Genomic DNA, 16,135 nt, shown 5'->3' on the forward strand with positions numbered 1-16,135 from the left:
GAAGGACTTGTCACCTTCGCGTATGGACAATGCATTAATACTTCCACGCCCCCCCTTGAGCGTTTCCGATATTCTCGGCAACACCTCCTTCATAGTTTCGTGACTCCTCAAACTCTATTCCCGCCGCAAAAAGTGACATTCTATGAAGGACTTGTCACCTTCGCGTATGGACAATGCATTAATACTTCCACGCCCTCCCTTGAGCGTTTCCGATATTCTCGGCAGCACCTCCTTCATAGTTTCGTGATTTCGTGAGTCGGGCCAACGTCGGCAGAAAAATAAAGAAGCGAGCTAATTAAACAGGAAGATCTTTCAAAATGATGCACTCGTGGCTGGAGGCTCACCCGGAGGGGGACGAGCAAGAAGTCACCCCGTTGCCGGAGGACGAGGACGCGGCCTGGGGCCTGCTCTACAACTGCACGGCGAGGTTCCTACAGATGCGCGGTGCCTCCATGTTGGGAAACTCTTCGTTCCCGCCTTCCGGCGCCGGGGGATGGCACGGCGAGGAAGTGGATGGGGTGGAGGACCGGCTTCTGCAAGAGGCCATCTCCGACTGTCTCTTCCCGCCCTCCTCGTCATCGCCGTCCTCCATCTCCAAGCTCATCCCATTCCTGACGCCCGACGGCGCGGGCGGCGACCAGCCGTCGGCGGCGGGACCGAGCGGGAACAGGAGGCCTTTCTTCCTGCCCTCGTGGCAGAAGGCCCCGTGGATAATCGTGTTCTCGGTCATGCTTCTCGTGGCGGCGCCGGGGAACGCCATTGTCATCTGGATCGTGTTGGGTGAGTGTTGGGTCACTCCGGTCAGCATTCCTCCCCTCGCACTTCATGCCTCCGAATTCGCGGATAAGAGCCATCCATCCCAATTGGCCTGGCCTTCTGTGTTAATCACGCAAACTTTATGTCACACCATACATCCGTGATTGCGTCTACCGAATTATAGCTTTTATTCTTGCGTGAATATATTTTCCTGACTCTAATGGTCCCTTGATCTATAGGGCAAGAGTTTCTTCGAGACCAAATGTATGAGAGAAGGGAGTTGATGAATAATCTTAACCGGTGAAAAGGATATGAAAATATCACTTTTCTCACGTTTAAGAAACTTTTTTTATTAAATATTTTGACCAATTTCCTCTTCGTTCAAAGAATTTGAAGTTCCCAAGTGGTAGCGACGCCTACTCATCCCAATAAGAAAAGCACATAAACCATCAGCCATCGAGTGGAATTATAAAAAACTTTTTCGCTGCGTTATTTTTCTAGGAGGTAAATATTTAAACAGTATATAGATTAAAGAGTATATGCTAAGATTATATTCATAGCATTCCTTTGCTACGCCTAAAAAATGTTATCAACATCGGCCTACGAGTACTCCTAAACCTCAAAGGAGAACCCCAGCAAAATATTATCAAAACTAAAGGAGTAATTTCCCACAGATATATTTTATAAATCATAAAATCCATGAGTCATTGATGTAAATTAAACTTCATAATAAATATCCACCTTCGGGAAATTGAAATAAAACATTTACCTCGTTCTTTCCTGATGCCCACCATGGAAAAATGCAAAATTCAAACTTGAAAGCAGTTCAACTTCCTTGCATCAATAGCCATTTAATATATACATATATATATATATAATTAATTTTATCTTTTATCACTATACATATATCTAAATCGAAAAACGAAAATACTTTGGAAATGAGACAAAAGCCGTCGAAGAATTAATCCCATAGAGAATAAGGAAATGGATATAAAAACATTTTTATTCATTTTGCTTAGCGTCAATGTTGTCTGTTAACAGTATCATTATCATAATTATTAGATTGGTGAGAAGCAAGTTGAAAGGAGAAGAGAGAGGAAAGTGGAAGAAATTCAGCATCGGCGCAAAGGACTTCATCACTATTAATATAGAATGCTCAAAACTGAAATTTCAAGAATGAGATGGACACAAACAAGCGATATGAATATTATTATTGCTGCAAAAAACCTCAAAGATATTCATTTATGCAGATTGCTATTCATATGTGATGACCTGAGTTATAATTTGAACTGCACTTCACATCCTGAGTTCCGATTAAAGTGCTGAGTCCAAAATGAATGCTCAAACCTCGGAGTCGCGCTGAGGAATGGTGCATTTTGAGCATACTGCATATGCTCAAAAAGACAGTATACTGTCTTTTATTTTCATTTTTTTAGGCTTTTCGATTAGCAGTGGAAATTGTATACCACTTTTGAACAAGAAAATTATATATATATATATATATATATATATATATATATATATATATATATATATATATATATATATATATATATATACACACACACAAACACACACGAGGGTCATCCGGAAAGTAGTACCCGTTCGTGAAATAAAGACACAAAAGTAAATATTAACAAACATAAAAAATTTTATTTGAAAGAGGATACTTTAAACTACTTCTCAACATAATCTCCAAGCAAATTAAGGCATTTGTCATAACGTGTGACAAGTTTCTGTATTCCTGCTGCATAGTCCTTCGCCGCCAGCTCATTGAGGTACGCGAGGGACCCATCTTGCACAAATTTTTGCATAATGCAGATGGTGTTTAACAATTTCATGAACAATTGTTCGAGAAACATTGGGAAAATGCTCACAGATGTCATCAATTGTGACGCGCCGATCGTTCCTCACGAATTCGTCAACTGAGCTCACCAGTTGGTCTGTAATGACAGACGGTCTCCCCGAACGCTCATCGTCGTGTGTGTTCCCCCTCCCCATGTTGAAGTTGCGACACCACCGCCGAACAGACGACTCGTCCATTACATTGTCTCCATACACCTCCTTTAATTGGCGATGAATATCACATGGGCGAACGTTTCTTGCATTGAGGAATTTAATCACTGCCCTCACTTCACAACTGGCGGCGTTCTCAATTTTTTTAAACATTGTAAACAATCACAGAAACAACACAGGCAATGCTAGCGTCACGCAACTTGGCTCAGGGAAGGCAGACAAGCCACTGAAGCTATCTGACCTCATCCAGCGGCTACTCGCGTCGTCAGCACTTCATGCGGCACGAACGGGTACTACTTTCCGGATGACCCTCGTGTGTGTGTGTGTATATATATATATATATAATAGCTTGGACGCATAAGTATTATCTACAGGTATGTGCCTTGAGGTACCTGAAGATAGTGCCTATGCTTTGAAACTAATAGCGCCTAAAAAGTGTGTAGAAAATACTAAGTATTTTTCTTTCGTTCAATGGAATGGTCATTTAATATATAATAATTTGTAATGCACGTAATATTTCAAGAGAGAGTTGTACATTAGTGTTCCTTTCCTTCATGTACCTACCCCGTTAATGATTAGGAAATTCCGGAAAATGCATAGTGTATCAAAATAAACGGAAAGCTGAAAAATTTATATTTGTGGATAACTTTGCTTTGTCATAAGATAGTTAACATCGTGAAATATTTGATGGCACTACCTGTTCAATGTGAAAAATAAATGATAAAAATAATGACAAGAAAACGTAAGTAATAATATTTTTATGAGGTTGAATGGCTGAGATAAACATTAACGTTCAGGTGTAAAACAGTTAATGTAGCTAAATGAACATTATATTTGACATAGAAAGCAAAATACATAGAGATTAGGAAAGGGGGATGTGAATGCGTTATCAAAGGAATCATTTTAAAAAATTAAAGAAAGTTCTTCAGTCGGGCTGCGTAAATCCGTCAAGTAGGGTGAGGAATTTTTTTGATGTGGGTATGAAAAAGGATTAATTTAATATGCTAAACAGAGCGTAAGACAAACGAGTCTGCGTCAGATAAGGTAAAGGAAAGATGAAGTCGTCGTGATAAATTTTGAAAATGCAAATTGAATGCAGAAAATATTCGGAGGCATGATGCGATAGGGAGGAAAACGTAAGGAGGGGCAGGTAGAAAAATAAGAGCGATTTCGCCGACGCGAAGGAAAAAAGAAGAAGTGCTGAAGCCGAAAACAAATGTTGAACGTATTTCGGTATCCATAAACTTTATACGACGAAGCAAACTTCCAACGACACACATAAAACATTCACAGGGGTGTTAATATTTCATATTAAATAAATTCTCATGTTCTATTCCATTAACGCATTACATGTATGGCGACTAATGTTATAATACTAGACAAAACCTACAAAAGAATGAAAATTAAACCTGCGTGACAGCAAAAAAAACTCTTGTTCTAAAAGAAATTCAAAAGTTTGAATGGGCTATTTCGGACATGATATATGAAGAGTAGCACTTAAATTAAATTTTGTGAACTAAACCCAAGAGTGAATTTAATCAAAGCAAATGATATAATTCCCTAAAGAACGGACGAGACATCAAGGTGAATTACGAAGCGCTTTTTTTAAAATGTTTCTAGCTTAATTACTTTCAGGTTTCTAAGATCGATAGAAATTTCACACGCGTTCCTAAGTTAAGATGTATCACCTTAACTCAGGAGCGTTCACATGACGACAGCACATTAGGATATAGTTTCATGATATACTCTCTCATCTAAACGAGGTCCTACGTTACATACATAATTCATGTAAAAGAGCCATATGCTTTTGGTGCTGAAGTTTACTCTTGGTAAATTATGTCTGGAAAATGGTTGTCACTAATTGCTGGTTAAGGTAGACTTTTAGAAGCATTAGTCTCCAGAAATGCTTTATTCATAAACCACATGGGGATATCTTCAATAAAGGTACTACCATTACTTCATGTCTAATTTATAGGTTTCACTGACCTAACTTTACAAGATAAAGTTTCCGGTAACTTTTGGAGATCGTAAATATTTTATTTGAAAAAAATTTTAAATAAATATACAATATTTTATTCGTAAATATTTTATTTTATTCGGAGAAAATATTAGTTACAACTCAAAAAGTGCCCCAGTTAGGGTTTAAACTCACGGTGTCATATTCAAAATTATCTTGGCGTAGCAAACAGGAATTTAAGTCAAATCTTCCATAATAATGATTCGCAAATACAAATCCATAAATCTACGTTAAGATCTATTAATAAGGACTTATGATAATAATCGCAGAAGTATATCTATGTATAGCTAACTTCTTTGCATGAAGTAGTTTGAGAAAAAAGTTAATATCCTCATTTGAAAGGTTCCCACAGTGTTTTCCTTATACATAAGAGATTCATTCGGATCAAGGGAAATATTTTCTTCATTCCGACATTAATGACTACTAATGCGTTTTCCATGTATTTTCCCTGTTCCATTCAGGATCAAAAGTAATTTATTGTTGATAATATAATTTTATGTACCAAATCGCTCTAAATTCAAAATCGATTCGGACAAAAGCCGAAATAGGTATCTGCCTCTTCGGGAGTTGAACCGTTATCTGTATCTTAGAACAGTATCAAGGTCAGTATTTGAATGAAACACCCCATGCCTGAGCCCAGCTCGGTCCCATATTTGTCTCTGAAGAGCGGGAAAACGGCAAAGAACTCAGCCAGACCAAGCCGATTCGGAACAAATCCACTTGATTGTAAAAAAAATTGTGAGTGATAGAAAATTCTTAACAACAAAAGTAATAGCGTCAGTAAAGCGGCTGTAGTATGCCTTTCTGTGAGTGGTAGAAAGGAAAGATCTTTGACCAGTTCTTTAACAGACATTCCATTTTTTCTTTAGAATTTTCTTGATTTCACTCAACTTCTTTTTTCCAGAATCGAACATTAATTTCATTTTTTAAAAAAAATGTCGTCTTAATACATGGCGAACACAGATTTATCGACTTATTAATTCTATATTCAACAAAAACCTGTTCTTGTAACTGCTTCAGAGAGTTTCCGTAATTTTACTCTTTTCTGATCGGCTTCAAACATTCTACAACCAAAGAATATCTCAAATTCTGTTAGTAATTTTTGAATTCATCTTTATGCAAAATTATTATCCTGTTAATACCTATGCCTAAAAATAAATATTCACAAACTTCTACTACCATTCAAAAGTAAAAACATCTTTCACGTGCTTTTAAGTACACTGGAGCAGATTAAAGAGCATCAAATCTGAGGCCGATTCCTAAATGGAATCGTTGGCCTCAGACTCAGGAAATGGAATTTTTGAGTTATTAATAGAGCCACGATTTTAATATTGTCACCTGCAAATAATCTTAAATACTCATGGAATCCATGAATTTCCAAGAAGTTATAAGGATCTCTAGAGAACTCCCAAGGTCCTAACATTTCTTTTTCTCTTATTTCTTAACAAATTTTGGCAGATTGGGGCGGAAAGATCACAATAGGAGTCAGAGTGTACGAGAAAAAATATAGTTGTGTGTCCATTATCATCACGAATAATCAAGAATTTATTTTTTAAAACAGAAATATATAGGCTTGATTTTTTATTTTCTGTTTCCATGGAAAACAATCTTATGCTCCTTTGCGTTTTTTTCCATTGTGTTATAATTCATTGGAAGGTTTTATAAAATCAACGAATCATCAACTCGGCTATTTCTCGAAAGGAATAAACTCGTACCGTATATCCTTACATACGCTTGGACTACCAGCCACCACAAATCGTCCCCTCAAAAGGAAGTCCCGCAAGATAATATTTGGTCACTTCGTGAAGCCTCGTTGATGCGCCTCTATGAAGGTTAACGAGCTACTGCATAATTTCCTAGATAATGGAATAACCGGTGAGCGTGACGATATACAAGGACCAAAAATCGTGCAAATAATGTGTGGGATAAATATTCACGGTCGTAACATTTTATTTTCGCTTATCTAGCGTGCGAGAAAGTAAAAGCAGAACCATTAGCAAATCTGTTCGGTGTAATTTCTGAACAATTTTCACTTTGGTGATTGGGGATTATGTTACTCGTTATTGATGAGTATTATTTAATCAATGAAATAGGGATTACAAAGGCTCTCTAAATGAATTTCACTACAGGTTTCAAGGACATGTTTTGTTGTTGACGATTTCAACAGTGAGAAGAACCTTCAATCCTTAAAATCACAGTACATCTTACCGTGGAACTCAAAAGGCATAATCCAATATTCAGTAAAAAAACGCTCCATCTACCGAGCATTCAAAAAGAGCATCTTGAATTCTGTTAGTGATGTATTCTACAAACCAGTGTAGCAATATCTGAACAGGTATCACCAAGTATCAACTCAAATTTTACGATATACCAATACTACTATCAAACTTCAAAGGGATTAACCTGTTTGAGAAACCGCTATTGGAACAACTCTGCAAAATCATTCGTCTGAAATTAATGTCTGAAGAAATACCCGGAAAAATGGATTTATAAAACTTTTGAAGTGAATGTATTGATTCGCAAAAACACTCGCCAGAAATACCTTGACTAACAGATGATAAAATGCGTACAATATTTTTACATTTTCCAATAAAGTAAGTAATAAGTATTTATTTAAGCAAAAAATGTTTTTTTCCAGGATATAACCTTAAAGTGGCAATAAAAACACGCATTCAATTCTTAAAACACGTTTGGCATGAACTTGTAAGGTAAAGTTGAAGTATGGGACGAAAATGTTGTCAAAGTTGCGATTATATTTATAAAATTACAAATTTAGATTTTATCCACTCTAGGTGAAGCATATTTTGTAGAGGGCCAACTAAAATATAAAACAGAATTAAATTGAGAGGAATTGATTAATTTTTTACCAAGCAAGTAATATGTCGTAAAATTATTTTTATCATATTGAAAATTCAACCAACAAAATTTACAGTCCAAATTTTGGGCTACGTGAAAATTTATATAACTTCTTAGAAGTAGGATGATTCTTTGCTTCCGTTAAAGAATCAATTTGCTTAGCAATCGTAATATCTACACTTCCAATTAAATATTGTGGCCAGTCGTCAGTGAAATCTGTGGAGCATCTGGTCCAACAACTGGCTTTCAAGTTAGCTGCTATTGAGGGTAGCACTTGACAGATAAGTCAATTACGTGAATAATTGTAAGAGTGGATAGCTGAATAAGTGAGAGTGTGAATGTTGGGTGAATGTTTGGGAATTGAAAGATATTTGGGTGAAAGCAGAAGTGTTGCCACTGCTCTTGAGGGGAGACAACAGGGAGTGACAGCTCCATGTGTCACCATAAGGAAGTTAATATTGTTTTTCGAAGTGTTTGCCGCCCGCTAAGGATTTTAAGGAAACTCTTGATATCCCTAGGACACCTATGCTTCAGAAAATCAATCTTACGCCCTTGAACTGGAGATACCATCTCGTGAATTTGTTATATTCTCTATTCGTATCCCACTAAAGGGCCAAATGTTGGTTGCTCTTCTCAAGTGGAAATGTCAGGGGTCTCGTGTAACATGATTTTCAATACGTGGCATTTATTCTTCTTCTCGCCTTTGTAAGGCATAGATTCCTTCCAATACAATTACGTGGAGAAGGGATTTATTTCTGTTGTCACTGATATGTGATTTTCTGAGGTTCTGCCATAAGTTTGTTGGAGAAAACTGACCTGCTGCATAATTTTATTTTCTCTTTCCATAGCTGATACGCCAAACAGGAGATCCCCATATTAAAATACTAGTTTAAATTTACTATGCTTGCCATTTTGACATGTATATATATATATATATATATATATATATATATATATATATATATATATATATATATATATATATATATATATATATATATATATATATATATATATATATATATAATTATACATATACATATATATATACATATATATATATACATATATATATATATATATATATATATATATATACATATATATATATATATGTATATATATAATATATGTATATATATAATATATGTATATATATAATATATGTATATATATGTATATATATGTATATATATAATCATTACTATATAAAAGTAATCTACCGGATAAGGTAGGTTTTGGATGGACACAACTACCAAATAAATATTTTGCGACTCATAACAAAATATAATCCAGCAACCTACTCAACTTCAGCTCCCTCTTCATCTCTGTGTACTTCCTTCCTCCCTTCATTCCGCCAAACATCCCTATTCTGTTCCCGCCCTTTCCTTGTTTGCCTAACCTTATCCCCTCTTTTACAGTCTTCAACATCCCACTCCCGATCAATACGCCCTTCATCCATTTTTCCTGCCTCCATAGGATTTCTCCTAGAAAACCCCCTGTCTTCGCCCAACATTCCTAGTACCTCCTCATTTGTTTTCCTTTCGGTCCATTTCACCTTCTCCATTTTCTCCAAACCCACATTTCAAAAGCTTCCTATCTACGTATATCCTCCTGCTTCAGTGACACACACACACTTATATATATATATATATATATATATATATATATATATATATATATATATATATATATATGTGCCGGTGATGGTTCCCGGGAGAATATGGTACCCGAAAAATCACAGAGAGGCTTGCCCAGTAATTGAATCCGGGCTCCTCTCTATGTATTTTGCACATACTGGCATCTATTTGTTAAATATATTCATCACCTAAGTATACGTAAATAAATACGTAATCCGGAGTGGAACAACAGCGTAGTAATATCTCGTGGCTGTCACTCATATCATACCATGTAACTTATTTTTGTGTCCCCCTTATTCGCTTGAACAAATCCTTATTTCCTCCTAAGTTAGGTATAATGTAAAAGTGTCACCAACCAACTTGTAGGGAATTCTTTCTTTATCGCATGAAACTAATTATTTTATGATCAATTATTTATAATTTTAAACTGAAGAATGCGCAGAAAATTGTGCTGGCGATTAAAGCAACAAATCTAAATATTTGATGCCAACGCATGATTAGAATGTTATTTCCAATGTTTCCAATGATATTATCACTATGAGTAGATATACTCGTATGTACAATCTATAAATTATCTCATTGCATTTAGCATTAATTTTAAACTCATGCAGTTTATCTCATTTTCGTGTAATCCAAAGACTTACCAAATGCATCAAAGGAACGTTCGCGAAAGGTACCAACGGGATAACAAAAATATCTTTGGTAATATTTGACAAAACATAAACTGCAGATTATTTATGTAACGGTAATTGAAAATGCGGTTTACTTTGTGGAATTTACTTTATGACTTATTGTCAAACGTCACAGTTAACTAGATATCAGATAAGCCAATTGATTATTAAATTTTTATTTCGTTACCCCCGATGCAACCCAATTTTATGCTCAATATTAGCAATTTCACTAGTATTTGAAGGTTATTAAAGATCAAGACTTGGCAAAGTGATCAAAAGTAATTAACTTTTCTGAATAAAAAACAATTTAATTCTTTAGATAGACATAATAATTTTCGGCCTTACTGCTAAAAATTGCCAACCAGGATGGAATAGGCGTAAAGAAATACTGCGATGATTTTTCTTAAAGATCTTTGGTGAACGTTAAAGTTTTTGGAAAATCCTACAAAGACGAATTTCTTCGTTACTTCAGCAAACATTGACAAAGTCGGTTTTCTGGGCACCGGGAATCTTTAAGCATGGATAGTATCGAGGGCATTTCATTGAGACGTCGTCGGAGGTCAAAAGAAGCTTCCAGTTTATGTGGCCTAGGCCCGAGGTTTAGTTTTATTGAACTTAATTAAAATTTGCGTGCATTAATTGTAAAAGTTCAGCAGATATTTCTCCTAGGAATGAAGAAGAGTAAGTTAGTGTTTTTGTTATTTTAATCAATTGCTTATTCACACAACAAATTATTTTTATACCACCAACATGCGCGAAGAGATTTCTAAGCATTATGTTTCAAATGCCACGACATTGACAGCCTAAAGGATACCTGGATTAACCATTGCTCGTATGTTGAGAGACCAGTAGAATTTTGTTACCATTTTTTGCTGTCCTTAGAAAGGGTATGTATTCATTAGTTGCTGGTAAGATCGATGGAGGCCGCTTGATGATTGCAGTGAATCACTATCCAATATCCGGAAGAGTAATAGAACTTAAGAATGGCGATTAATATGCGTGGATAAAAATATCAACGAATGGGAGCTGGTAGCTATATCTTCGTTTAGTATGCTTCCCCACACGACTTCTCACCTGAGAACTTGCTTTGTAATTTTTTGAAAAAAATCCCTTCTTGTCTTATTTGCAACAAATATGTCATACAATTAGGGGTTTGTCAGCATCCCAAACTTTATCTACAACGCGAGAACTGATACAAGTATAGTTTCAATTGTTCAATTCCATAAATTTCAAATGCTTTAAAGCATTAAATGGAAGAGCTAATGTTTAAGACAAGATGTTGGATCACATTTTGTCGAATTGTAATTTCTTTTCTAGACTATTTGTATCATATTATTTATTACTCTGGTAGTATAATTTCCGTCATATATGATGTGCAAAGAATTGAGACAATCAATAAAACGCACAACTACAGACAATCTTTATCGTATACCATTCTGATATGATCTTCATAATATACAATAACAGTACACATTAAAAATATATTTATGGAAAACTCATCCTGGTCCTGCTAAACCAGTCAGTTCTTGGCTTGACAGCAGGTACCACTTAAACAGAAATGAGAACTTAAAGTGTATGCAATTATGAAGCTACACTTATTGTGCCACGTTTTGTTCCAAGCCCTGATCCATTCTACATGATAGTAAGTCTTCTATTCTCCCTTTCACAGCATTTTCTAACTGTAACATTCTCAAATATTTAGGTATTTCATTGAAAATTAGAGGTATATAGTAGTAACTTCCAATTTTCTTCTACCTTGATTCGCATTGAATTATTTTTTTATATACTTAATATTTTCCCTTAATGGTAATAATTTCCCTTTTAATTTAAATCAGTTATTTAAATTTGTCATTAAAATAGTTTCCTGTCAGGATCGCATATCTATACAGCATGTCTACAGGCAGAATTCCTAATTCTTGAAAGACATTTCTTGTAGCTAGAATACTACCTTGATCAAAAAGTTCCCGGAATAACCACCGTGTGGCGCTCCCATCGTTCCGATTTGAGTTCTGTTTTTTTGTTAAATTGGTACATCTGTTGTTGATATTCCCTTTAAATCTTAGTGTCATAACTTGACATTTGCAAAAGTTACGTAGCCAAGAGTACATCTATCTCTGTGTGTGTTGGCGATTTTTTACAATTTCAGAAATGGATTTAAATTTGCAACAACGAACTTGTATTAAATTTTGCGTAAAAAACGGATTTAGTGGCGCACGGACGTTGGAAATGTTGGAAAAGTGTTTCGGCAACGATTCTCTAAAAAAAACGGTCGTTTACCAGTGGCACGAGCGGTTCAGAAGTGGTCGTGAGTCAATCGAAGATGATGAACGCAGTGGCAGACCATCGACATCGAAAGTCGGTGAAAAAATTGATAAAGTAAAAGAAATGTTGGTCAATAACCGCAAATTAACCATCAGAGAAATAGCGGAGGACTTGAACATTGCCTATGGATCCGCCCAAGACATTGTGGTTAATGATTTGGGTTTCCGTCGAGAAGCAGCAAAGTTGGTGCCAAAAGACCTCAATTTCATGCAAAAAAGAGACCGTGTTGACGTCGCAAAAGACATGATTTGCGAGGCTGAATCCGATCCCACATTCATCAAAAGGATCATTACTGGAGACGAGACGTGGGTTTATGAGTACGACACGCAATCCAGACATCAGGCAAGTGAATGGCGTTCACCAAATGAGCCGAGACCAAAAAAACCACGTCGTTTTCAGTCAAAAAAGAAGGCAATGCTGACGGTTTTCATGGATTACAACGGTGTAGTGCATCATGAATTTTTGCCAGAAGGCCAGACAGTAAACAAAGAGTATTATTTGGGCGTTATGAGACGTTTGCGTGAAGCAATTCGCCGAAAGAGACCAGAAATGTGGGCAGAAAACTCGTGGATTTTGCACCATGATAACGCACCGTCGCACAGTGCTATCATTATTCGTAATTTTTTGACGAAAAATGCAACAAATACCATCTGTCTAGTATTTTTATTTTTTGATCAAGCCTCAGACATTTTTTCTCTAGGACTTTTTGCTGTTTATTTTTTAATATATCAATTTTTGTAGAACCAGTGGATTCCAAGACGGTTATACCATATCCTAAAATACTCTCAACCAGTGTAGAATACACTATTTTGATGACATTCATACAAAAAACAAAAAAAGGCCATACACAGATTCCTGTTGATCCTTACCATCCCATATTTATAAAAACTGATGTTATTTAACATAGAGAAATGTTTTTATCTATCATAAGCTGATGCATGATAAGGTCCCCGTGTTCTGAAATCAGTCGACCTTCTCTGAAAATCTAAAGACCGGTTCTAATGGAAATACAAAGTTGTGTCTCCGAAATTCACTGAAGCTGTGGGAAATCCCATATCGAGTAAACATCCTGGGGACCAAGATACCGAATACAAGAACACACGAGAGTTACAAAGAATAAACAGCTAAGTCTCTCGCCTGCGCAGAGCACTCCCGGACAGGTCCTAAACACAATATAAACTTCGAAGTAGCTAAACTAGCCGCTAAAGAGAGTCGTTATTTCCAATGACTTGTTATTTAAGCCGTGGAAATAGCCAGCAAACCCAACAATTTCAACAGGGAAGACAGCTACGCGCATACAGACGGCTTGCTGTAAAATGAAAAGATTTTCGATAGATTTCCGTGCGATGGCGTGGGACCAGAAGTTTATTATTACCCCTAGTGTTCCTTTTGTGAACTGAGCTGATGGGGAGGAAATTTTTGTGTAGATATTTAGGTGTGTGGTTTGAAAGTATTCCGTAGAAAACTGAAAGAATATGTAAATGCCCGCGGCCTTCTAGCTTTAACCAGGATATTCTTGTAAATGAGTCACATATATGATAGTAATTGCTAAGATCACATATGAATTATGGGTCCTCTGGAGTTTTGTTTTCAGTTCGCCTGAAATGTCTTGGTATACTACATCACAGTCATCAAAGTATGGTATGAGAAGAAAGGACAGAAGACGCATCTTTAAGGAGGGGGGAGCAATGCGCTTTAGCCTTTTCAGTGAATGGAGGGATGAGTTTATTTTTTTACAGATAGCAATTGCATGATCAGTCCAAGATAATGTTTCATTAAAGGTTACGCCTAAATTATTTACTGTCCTTAGGTATGGCATGATAGATCCTTGCAATTTTAGCGGTGGTAGTTTATCAATACTTATTTTAGAATGTAGTTTATGGTATCCGATTATAATGGACTGACTTTGAATTGGGTTTATTTTGAGTGAATTTTTTATTCCCCATTTTTTTAATCAAGGTCAATTTCCGCCGAACGGTGTGTGAATAAATGGTTTAGATGGTCTGGGGAAATGTAAGCAGGTGGGGAGTGTTGATTTTTAGTTTTGCCGACTCCAAGGTACTTCATATTTTTCCGAATGTGTGACGGGGGCTCTTTAGATATTTGGAAGGCATATCTGATTTTGGAATTTCTAATGAATTGCTTAGTTTTGTTAGGCAGTTATTTGTAAATGTTGAATAAATTTTCTTTTTTATGTTTTTTAAATAGACTATAGACTGCATCACGCCTGCGCATCAAGGCATTTATTTCATCTCCTATCCATGGGGAGCGTGGCTTTAACAGTCATATTTTTCTTAACGGTGCATATTTGTCCCCTAGGTCATTTAAGAACGTATTAAATAGTTCTACTTTTTTATCTATGTCATAGATGAATTCTATGGACTGCCATGGAATGGTAGCAGCATCGGATACTAGGTATTTGCCATCCAAAGCATGCATAAACCACTTCTGATCTGAAGGCATCTACTGCAACGCCGGCGAAACTGTCTTCCTAGAAAATGGACCCACGAGGAAGAAATCCCGGAAGATTTAAGGCTGACTGTTTAATTTTTTAGCATTGAAAAATTATATTCAGTTATACTTTTTTACAATGCTTATAATAATGAGGAAAAATGTTCTAGATCAAGATATTTTAGTAGCTTTTGCAGTAAAAACTGTAGTGAAAAAATTGACATTCATAACTTACGTTTATCACACCTCCAAGAGTGCAAAGGTGCTTTTATGATATTTCAATCATACTTTAATTTTCTCTAGTTTAATCGTGCGTTAACTCTTACCATTCCCCTTCTTGTGTTCCTACCAACGATCAAAGTCTGACGTGACGTCCGCGGACAACCTGCTGACCAGTCGGGATTCTGATCCCAAGATTCAATCTCGGATTGCAGCGAGAATCTTTCAGCTTCATTTCAACTTAGCCCCTTTTACGGAGGGAGAATGAGACTTCCCTTTCCTCCCCCTCTCACTCGCCGGTTCTCCCTGCCATTTAATACACTCCCATAGACGTCATTCCAAGTCGTTTGCCAATATGGACTCCCATCTATCTATCTTCCATCGCCGCCTCGATATGGCGACCGAAACCGAACCATTCAATCCCTTCCCCCTATCGCCCCTCTCCGGCCCTCGATACTTCAGGCGCATGCCGCCGGGAGGGAAGGGAACTTGGGAAGAGTGAAAGAGGAAAGGGTCGGTTAATCCCAGGCCCCTTTCGGCTGGAGAACGAAAGAAATAAAAGAGAATGTTCGGACCCCACACGAGGTTTTCTAGTGACCGGCAGGAGGGCGGGGTGGATGGGGAGGGGGGTGGGTTTTGAGCACGCAGGACCACACCCCTTCGCCGGCCAGCCCTTCCCACTCTTCGTGGCTACGCGGCTAGAGATCCTAATGACCCAAAGGGTTGAAAATTAGGGAGAGAGGTGGCGGAGGGGACGAAGGGTAGTTGCCTATGGGCGATCTGGACCAAACGAGAAGGATCGATTGGTGAGATAGCGGCGATCATAGAAGGCGGCAGGGGAGGGGGGAGAGGAGAGTGAGGGAAAGGGGGAGGGAGAGGATCAAAGCATGGGACCTGGTGCAAGAAGTGGTGACAAGAGCGCGCGAGATACAGGTGGGATTTGATTTACTTTATAGGATCGTGGCTCGCATGCCAGCGATGCAGTCCTCCGGATTGAAGACTGCGTGGATGAATACGGTTTGGGACGATCCGATATCGAAATCGGATTAATAAATGCTCAAAGGAAAACGAGATGGAACGTTAAATGGAAAATTTATCCCATCCGAGAAAGCGGAATCGCGTGGTCAATCGTCAATCGCGAGTGGAAAACTGTGTTTCATCGAATATCGAGAGGAAACACAAACGTA

At 37.2% G+C, this 16,135-nt stretch overlaps 1 protein-coding gene across 1 annotated transcript in view; it reads left to right on the forward strand.

Annotated features, from left to right (window-relative positions):
- Positions 1 to 317: 317 nt before the first annotated feature.
- LOC139694791 (tachykinin-like peptides receptor 86C) overlaps positions 318 to 16,135 on the forward strand; it is a 216,336-nt gene continuing 200,518 nt past the window's right edge. Inside the window, exons 1-2 of the mRNA XM_071593313.1 lie at positions 318 to 574; positions 671 to 780. Of these exons, the coding sequence (XP_071449414.1) occupies positions 318 to 574; positions 671 to 780 (367 nt within the window). The remainder of the gene's footprint in view (positions 575 to 670; positions 781 to 16,135) is intronic.

Source organism: Hetaerina americana, unplaced genomic scaffold, assembly GCF_022747635.1.
Source record: "Hetaerina americana unplaced genomic scaffold, ioHetAmer1.1.p SCAF_55, whole genome shotgun sequence".
NCBI lineage: Eukaryota > Metazoa > Arthropoda > Insecta > Odonata > Calopterygidae > Hetaerina > Hetaerina americana.